Source organism: Micropterus dolomieu, linkage group LG05 (assembly GCF_021292245.1).
Source record: "Micropterus dolomieu isolate WLL.071019.BEF.003 ecotype Adirondacks linkage group LG05, ASM2129224v1, whole genome shotgun sequence".
Taxonomy (NCBI): Eukaryota; Metazoa; Chordata; class Actinopteri; order Centrarchiformes; family Centrarchidae; genus Micropterus; species Micropterus dolomieu.
Window position 1 is genome coordinate 24,000,513 of NC_060154.1, and position 9,680 is coordinate 24,010,192.

Here is a 9,680-nt window from a genome sequence, read left to right on the forward strand (position 1 = left end):
CTAATGCTCCTTAAAGTTCAGCCCGATCCTGAGGTCAACACGCATGTTTCTGTTTGTCTGTCTGACCTTCAATCTGTTCATGTGTCTCACTGCCTATCAGTGCCTCTCTGTCTTGTTCGTGCTTGGTAAGTTGTTACACAAAAAGGCCTGCAGGTCTTGCAGGAGTGTGAGATTGTAGCCACAGTGGATCATAAGGAGGATTAAAGAACACCATGAGTGAGGAAGAAACAAAGAGAAGAACGCGATGGTGCAGTGTTTTGTCTGTGTATGGGAAAGGGAAGCTGAAGGGGCAAAAATTTGATAAGCGTGGTTGAGTGAGATGGGGAAGGTGCTAGTTTGTGTGCGTGTGTGTGTGTGTGTGTGAGATGTGGAGAGTGGGGAGGGCGGGAGTGCCAGGCAATGTAGGAGGGAGAGAAAGAGAGGGCCCGTCTGGAAAGTATCAAGCCATAGCTCTGCATATGTTTGAGTACGTGTGCATGTGTGTGTTTTGTTGCTCCTCTGGTCTCTGGCTTGTTAACCTGCAGGTCACGGGCAGCTTCAATGCCTGGCACACAGGAATAATGACCTCTTCCATAGTAAGCACATGCTCATGAATAAACACATCGAAACACACATGCTGAGTGTGTCCATGGCGTTTTCATGCTGTTACCTCTGTATGTCAAAGATCAGCAACACTTTTAAAGGAATAGCTTGACATTTGGGGAAATATGCTTGTTAGCTTTCTTGCTGAGAGTTTGATGAGAAGATTGATACCACTCTCATATCCGTCTGTTCGGCTACAGCAAGCAGCCAGTTAGCTTAGCTTAGCAAAAACACTAAAAACAGAGAAACAGTGATAAGTTGTTTTGTACTTGTTTTTTGTACACATTTTTTGATAAAATGTGGTAGCGAGCTTTAGAGGTGCTTGTAGACAAATGTTTTTAACTTTGGACAGGGCCAGGCTGGCTGTTTCCCCATTTGCAGTCTTAATGCTAAGCTAAGCTAACCGGTTGCTGGCTGTAGCTTCATAGCTTCATGACACGAGAGCGCTATCTATCTTCTCATCTAAAGAGAATGAGTGTATTTCCCAAAATGTAAAACTACAAATCTCTGAATCTTCACAGTAAGATACTCTGAGAATAAGTTTGGTGGGAAGCCACTCCTTTCAGAGCAGTCTTTGATCAGCACTGTGTGTGTGTTTGTGTGTGTGTGTTATAGAGAACGGTGGAAAGAGAAAGAGAGAGAGAGACCAGCAGCTGGTGTGTTGTGTTTCGCCCTGTGAGACCTGGCCCGAGCTGGTGTTGTGTTACATGTTGTTGAGGCGAGGTGGGGTGAGTTGGCTCGATAGCCAAGAAGTGAGGGGTGACAGATGAACGGTGGTGGGGTGGGGTGGGGCAGGTTGGTACTAGGCAATTAAGCCAGTGTCTGACACCCAAAGCACTCCTCATGCTTTGGCACAGGCTATTGTAGTCTGGAATTTGAGAAATGCATTTGATCAGTACGGTGTGTCTGTGTGGGTGTTATTTTGGACGACTCCTGGGGACAAAACAGCCACCAGAGAAGGGAAAGAGAGAACAGACAGGAGGAGGTGAAGGGCAAGGGTTACCTGATGAATATGTGCACTAATCAAGAGAAAGAAAATAAAAGAAACAATACAAAAAACACAATATACCGCTGTTTCTTTAACTTCTAAACTTCTAACTTAAATTCTGTGAGTAACTGATAAAAAGGGTGAAAAAAAGAAGAATAACATTCCAGTTCACATTGTGTGGATGACAGGATTGAAAAGGAGGAGGGCCCAAAGATATTTTATCTGGCACTGCACACTCTGCCTCCCTCCTCACTCAAAGGGAATCCCATCTTTTCTCTTTGACCCCAGCATTCCTCAGAGTCAGAGAGTGAATGCAAGGCCAGCGTGTGTGTGTGCGTGAGATCAGTGTTCACCTTCAGACTACTTCAAGTAATTAATACAGTCCTCTGTCGTGCATTTTTGAAGGTTGAATAACTCAGAAGAAACCTACACCTCAGTCCTGGCTTCAGTGTCTCATCTACAGTTGTGGCCGGCCTGCGGAGATATGAAAAATGAGCGTCTGTAATACAGAGATGTGATGCAAGGTTTTATATATATATATACACATATATATACACACATATATATACACACATATATATATATATATATATATATATATATATATACACACACATATATACACACACACACACACACAAGATTGTGTGTACTTTTACTAAGGTAGTTAAGCTTTATTACATTTTTATTCAGCTGAACTGAAATGAAATAAAGATTAATGGGAGAATAAAGACAAAACTGTCTTTTGTGAAATATTGGGAAATTATATCTCTTTGGGCCTCGAACAGTTATTGAAATTAAACAAAGTGAGAAGTTTAAAGGGGAAATATATCCAAAGAAACTAACAACTCATACACATCTGAAACGTGACACATGGCCACAGCTAAACCACTAGTTTAATCTTAAGCAATGTGTTGTATTTTATAATCATATTGTTCGTAATGTAAAATCTAGATCAGGATAGTTATATTAAATGTAGATAAATACAAAATTTCCCTTTGAAATAGGAGAGTATAAAGTAACATAAAATGGATACACTTAAAGTACCTTTAAATTGTACTTGAATACCTTCCAGCGATGCCTCCTTTGGGGCGGTGTGGCAGGATAATGGCATTTTAAAAGATACTGACATGAAGCATAGAGCAAACAGAGCAATCAATTTAAAAGACCAATCTGTGGTAAATTTAGACAGCTAGTGCATTAGCCTGTAAAGCTGAGTTGGCAAAATGATTAAATATGTAGAGTAAACGGGGGGGGGGTGTAACCGTCATTGCGTACTTAACATCATTGCTGAATGCAGATATCAATTTTAATGTGGTTGATCCTTTTTAATTCCTGGAAATGTAAATACACAAGACATGTGGCACCACTCCCTCTCACTGCAATTGTTAAGAACAGATTGGTGCTTCCACGCAAACTGCCAGGATACCATCAGTGGGTGAATCATTGTGCATACACTGCCACTTATTGATATAAGATGGTACTGCAGCAACAGCAGCTTGGTGATTTTTCTGTTTCATGTTGTAAGTAGACATCTAGTGGTACAGTTAAGTCATAGCAGAGAAAGCTGTCCCAAACTGTTAACAGTGTGAAAAGATTCAATGGACATGTGTGAAAAGTGTGTTTATTGAAGAAAGGTAATCAAGGCACTGTACAGTGACATTATAAATACTCCTGGTTCATTGCTGGACATATTGCATGACTAAAAAAAATAGTTACCAAACCAGAAGTGCATATTTGCATTTGGTCAGGATCTCCAGGTCAAAAAGCAGTAAACTAGAGCAGGAGGTCGCCTTAAGTGTCTCTTCAAGGCTGGGTGTAGCGCAAGTATTTCTTTCCAGAGGGCACCTCTTTAGCGGTCACACCGTTGGGGAACAGAGCAGCAGCTTCCTCCTCAGAGAGAGAGGGAATGACCATAACTTTGTCGCCAGGCTAAAAGAGACACAAGAACAGAGAAGTGTATTTAGTATAGTTTTAATTACAGTCTTGGAGGAAGCCTTCGCTGTAGTGATAATAATGCAGTGGTGTCATATGGCTCCCCTTTTGTGTGGCTTTTGGTCATTTTCTGCAATGTTCGAATGGAAAATGAGGTCACATAGACACTCAAATAGTTTCTATGGAAGGAATACACTTTTTTGCTAAATGAATGTAAAATATGTAAAATGTAAAAGATGCAAGATTATTAATGTTATTTTACATTATCTTTAGCAGGAATTTCACTGACGTTATCTAAAGCATTCTTCAGTTCCTCTAGCGACAAGACTGTTCTAAATTGTTTTTTAGAACAGTTTAGAACAACTAAATTGAGTGTTGCCCAGTTGCGTGGAGATGCTGGAACTGTTGTGTTGAAAGTTTGCACTAACTGTGACGTCAATACTGCATCTGAACACAATCAAATTGTCGGAGATGGGCAGTGTTGACTTAACTTTCACTCATTTTCACTTTATCCAATAGTGCAAACATGTTTGAAAGGGAGAGATAAGCAGAGAGGAGGAGTGGAAAGAAAAGGCAGGAGTAACTGCTAAAACTTAAAAGGACTTTTTTGGAAATGTGCTTATTTTCTTTTTTTGCCAATAACGTTAGATGAGAGGACTGACACCACTCTCATTTCTGTAAGCTAAATATGAAGCTGCAGCAAGGAGACAGTTAGCTTAGCTTAGCACAGATCACTGCTCCAGGTCAAGAAATAAACAGGCATGTAACCCTGGTAAAAACAATTAAAACAAACAAAATATACCGTGTTAATTAGTGAGCTTTACAAGCAGTATCATTTGTTCTGAATCCAACACACAAAACCAAACAGCTTATTTTTCATATTTAGATTTTATGCTCGAGTCAAAAATAGGAAATGGAAAAGAAATGGGACATGGACTGAAACTGATTTTGATACTTAATGTGTCCAATGTTGCACTTCATAGCCCAACTTTGCAACAAATACACTTCAACGATTTAATGTAATGAATATGAGCTTGAACATCAATATGTGATGTATTTTGAGATATTGGATCTCTTTTTCTTTGCTGTGCATCATTGGATGTACTGACAACTATCACCTACTTATTTTGATATTGAAGAAATGTTAAAAATCCATAGGATTCTGGTTCTGAAGTGTTCCCATTCACGCATACGTGAGTTACACTGTGTGCTACAAATTGAGCCTCGTTTTTTATTTCCCAAAAAACTAACTAAAAATAATATTCTTTTAATTAAATCAGGTACAGCCATCGCCCAAGTGAATTTGCTGCACATTTACCAAGTGCAAGACACACAGAAGTCAGCAACTTATATAGATTAATTATTAAAATAAAAATTCCATTTCCTATTTTGGACTTCAGCATAAATACAAAAAACATTTTTTGTTTTCTGTGTTGGATGCATATGATTGCCCAGGATGCTTACTGACATGATCACACAGTTTAACTGTTTACCTTCCAGTCGACAGGTGTGGCAACCTTCTTCTGCGCAGTGAGCTGCAGGGAGTCGATAACTCGGAGCAACTCATCAAAGTTCCTACCGGTGGTGGCAGGGTAGAGGATGGACAGCTTCAGCTTCTTGTCAGGGCCAATTACAAAGACCTGAAAGGAGGTTAAGATAATGCAGGGTCAACATAACACCCAGAATATGCTACTCTGATGACAATATAATTCAACAGATCAGAGGCATACAAATATATTTTTTCTAAAAAACAAAAAAAACATCATGTCATCAAATCCATTTTCATGTGTCACATCCTGTGAGAGAGATTTAGACTGCGGCCTTTTGCCACATGAGGATTTCACCGAGATTCAGCTAACCTAACCAACAGGCAGAAAAAGAAGGCCGGATAGCATTTTTTTGGATGCCAACACTGTATTGCTCCGATATAAAGGGCCAGCCAAATGAGGTGCAAAAGACTTTTACAAGAAAGTCTGTTTTTTACTCTGATTTGGTGTCTGTTATTCTGGATCATGAAATGAAAAATAAAATTTCCTCTGATTACAACCACCTGCTTTTTTGACAGCAAGATGGCGGTGTAGCGCTGTAATACAAACCATGTCCAGCACTACTGCCGAGGCCATTGGTATGCGAATGTAAAAAAGGAGGTTTCTTACACAGCGAGCGGTGAGGGGAATTCCATCCTTGTCACGTTCATCGGGGTCCAGCATGCCCAGTTGGACGGACAGCTCTCTCTTGTCATCGGCGATGATGGGGAAGGGCAGAGGGCTTTCAGTCTCGCTGTTAAATGCCATCACATCCTAAACAGAGGGAAGGGACACATTCAGCCTTTACACCTTTGTTAATGTGTGCATGTCAGTATCCTAAGTTAATCATTCTCTCCATGCTGGCAGCACAGGTTTGATGAGTGACTAGAGACCTTTCATTTTTAACTCTTGCATGAGCCATAAATGGTTCAGTACCACGTTACAAGTCCATACGAAGGCCATGAAATACTTTGTCAGTACTGTTGCCTCTCAGATATTAATAATCTGGGAGAGCAAACACTAGGCCAAAAAAGAATGCAGTTTTCTACTTTTTTGGTAGGGAGGCAGGTGGTGTTACTACTGTAAAATCAAAATCACACAATACATCTAACTGACACTTGCTCGGTGAACATTCACTCTTGGACCAATCACTTGCCTTTCTGGGGAGGCATTGTTGTAACGTGGCAATCACAAGAGAAATCCTTCAGTTTCCACCAAATACACAGTTGCAAATGCACAGTTACAATGCTGCTCAGACTTCGAGGCAAGCAAGAGCAAAGTAAAATTATATTAATTATTATGCTGTCTGATTTATCACAATATTTGATGTGCACGTGATGAATGGATCTTGAGACACATGTTTTGGTTTGAGAAATAATTCTCAAAGACAAGACAGATATTTCAAATTCATCAATGCTGCAAACTGCATTTATCCCGTGTCCAAGTTATGCTAACAGTCATCTCCGTTGTTTTGGATTATTTAATTTTGATTAGATTTTTTATTTAAAACATTCATTATTGTTGTATTTTTCCAAAACACTGATGCGATGAGGGATAAAGCACATTACCTGCAGCACATGACTGACTGTGAGTAGGTCTGAATGACTTTGGACCTCTGATGGTGCATTCCATTTGTACTTGGAACTCGTTTTCCGAGGTATATTCCGAGTTCTGAGACCGGAAGTGACAAATAGAATGTCCCCGGATGTCTCGGTCAGACAAACTCAGAGGACCCAGAGTTCCGAAAGCAAGATGGCTGTGAAGGGCATCTACTGTCAGTAAAAGCTGTGGTTCTTAAATTTTTCTAGCACTTTTGTCTTTTTTTGTGTCCAATTTAGTAAGTCGCTTACACAATACTGTCTTACCGTTGCCCATAGGTGTGTTGCCACGATCATGTTACCGTGTAATGCGTTGTTTATCAAATGATGCTGCTAAAACTGGCTAAGTCGATGTTACTAACAACAACAATGGTCGCTGTTGCTACAACATGGCCATCTTGTTGTCCAACCTGTGGTGCTGTATGGCAAATGACACACATCCAACTCAGGTTTCCCTGTTTTTTTAACAGATATTCCGAGGTAAATGGAACGCACCATTACTGTGCCTCCAACTACTCTCAAACTTAGGACCTACTTTTAGCAATAAAATGCTTGTTAACCAAAAACTTAGGAGTTCTACAATTCAGACTGACACACTCCTTATTTTTAAGAGTTCCTCCTAGGAGCTACTTATGATGTTTTGTGAATATGGTCCCTGGACATTTTACGTTTCAATATGATGTTTTCAGAATTCAGATTACAGAACAGAAGTCAGAATCTTATTACAGGTGGAGTTGGATGATACTACACAGACACTACGGTCAATGTCCATAGTATGTGAGCTTTATTTACCCTCATTAAGTGTCAGTCCATCCACAGTAGCCTGACCTGTTAAACAGACTTATCCTTTCAACTATTACGCACCACAATTAAACAGAGGTAGAGGGGTGTGGGTGTGTGTGTATGTGTGTTGTGCATCCCAAACCTTGCTCCAGTTGCGGTGATCCTCAACACTGTCAATGGACAAGGCGATCATCTTCACACCTCGTTTCTTGAACTCACCGCTGAGTTTAGCGGCACGGGCGAGCTCAGTGGTGCAGACAGGAGTGAAGTCCCTTGGGTGGGAGAACAGGATACCCCATCTACAGAGGAAAATAAAGCTATGAGGTCTTGGCTCTACACACAAGTCTACACTCATGTCCATCCATCCATCCATCCATCGTCAACCGCTTATCCTGCGTACAGGTTCGCGGGGGGGGGGGGCTGGAGCCAATCCCAGCTGACATTGGGCGAAAGGCGGGGTACACCCTGGACAGGTCGCAAATCTATCACAGGGCCACACATAGACAAACAACCACTCACATTCACACCTAAGGACAATTTTAGAGACACCAATTAAGGAAGCTGGAGAACCCGGAGAGAACCCACGCCGACACGGGGAGAACATGCAAACTTCACAGAGAAAGGCCGGGGCAACAGGGGTTTGACTCATGTATTCCCATTTTAACCTGATCTTGCATAACGTTCAGAGTTTATGGACGGGCCAAGTTGTGTCCTTCTATGCTAAATAAAGTACTTTAAATATTTGCTTCCGTGTACTTAAGCATTAAATGCCCATTACATAGATCATTTGAGTAGTCATGTACATTTATTCTGTCATATGTGTTTTCTTTATACAAGTCCATTGTGATTGTGGATTTATGTCTTGACGCGCCCATGTTTTCCATAGAGTCTAGATTTTAAGAAGAGGCACCAAGACGGATAGGAGAAAGAGCACAAGCAGTGGGAGAAGAGGAAGAACTGGCTATAAAAAAAAGAGAAAGACAGAACATTAAGTCTCAGTAGAGGAAATTCCAGCCACAGATTGAAGCAACAGGTGTCTGTGAATCTGCCAAACTCAAGCTCAAGACATTAAATCTAGCTCTGTTGTACTGAACAATGAAATATGTTTCACAAGGAAGGGGTGAAGGGTGTGACGGGCCTGCAAAAAAACATCACTGGGCAAGAGTTTAACACTTGAAATTGTTAGAATCACATGGGTTTTCAGCCTCACATGATTGGGTGGAATTAATATTACAACACACTGCAGAGTATCACATGAGGCAGAGGCAACAGAAAAGCTGCACTGCTCACAGGCATTGTGACCACCTGATTATGGAGGGACCAAAAACCCAGATTAGACTGGGACACTCCCAACATGTTCAAGCAGAACAAACCTTAGACACTAACACAGTTTGTAAGAGGAATGTGTTCAGGCGCTGGTGTTGATTTAAACATTGAAAGGAAGTAAAACATTCTGCTTTAAATTTGTATTAAACAACATATTCCTCACAGGGCTATTCTAAGACAAGTGATGTCTGAAGTGACTGCTAAATTGCACTTGGCTACCTCTGACAAACAAACTCGACCAGCGTTGCTAAAAACGAGGTGGCCTCTCACAGTCTAACATTAAGTCCAAATCATGTGGGAACTGTGCTCCCGAGCCTGGACAGTGTATGCTAGCAGTCTATGCAAGAGGGCTAGCAACATCAGTATGGACCCAACCCACCCAGGTCAGTGTTTGTTTGTACCCATGCCATCTGGGAAGAGATACAGAATTGTTTACTGACAAACTGTTTCGTGGAATATATTTTTTACTGATTGGCAATTTGGACCTAAATCTCTTACCTGCATTCCACGTGCCTCCCTTTTCATATTTATATTATTATATTGTTTTCTTATCTACTTAATCTATGTTTATCCTGCTTTTATGGATGCTGCTGGTCACTGAGAGCTACCAAACACATTTTCGTTGTATGGCTACAATGGCAAATAAAGTTTCTTGACATTGACTTTCTTCCCACTGAGGAAAGAAGGACGTTATTGTGCAGAGAACCCGGTGGCATCTTTCTTTTGATAAGGGTGTAGATTTCTACAGTTAATTCTGTTTGGAAACTAGACCCAGTTAGACTGTTGCAACAGGACATCTGCTCATTCACTGTGCGCCCAACCCTCAGGATGAGGAAATGAAGGTGGATATCGAAAAAATAATTTAAGATGTATTGTGAAACTGGTAGAACTAAATTGTTGTTTGATAAATCTATCCGGGGGGGGGGGGGGGGGATTCAAAAA

General features: G+C 40.9%; 1 protein-coding gene across 1 annotated transcript in view; it reads right to left on the reverse strand.

Moving 5' to 3' along the window:
* Positions 1 to 3,178: 3,178 nt before the first annotated feature.
* Positions 3,179 to 9,680, reverse strand: part of prdx6 (peroxiredoxin 6) — a 7,364-nt gene continuing 862 nt past the window's right edge. The window contains exons 2-5 of the mRNA XM_046049573.1: positions 7,555 to 7,711; positions 5,662 to 5,805; positions 4,999 to 5,145; positions 3,179 to 3,502 (exon numbers count right to left, since the gene is read on the reverse strand). Of these exons, the coding sequence (XP_045905529.1) occupies positions 3,377 to 3,502; positions 4,999 to 5,145; positions 5,662 to 5,805; positions 7,555 to 7,711 (574 nt within the window). The 3' untranslated portion in view covers positions 3,179 to 3,376. The remainder of the gene's footprint in view (positions 3,503 to 4,998; positions 5,146 to 5,661; positions 5,806 to 7,554; positions 7,712 to 9,680) is intronic.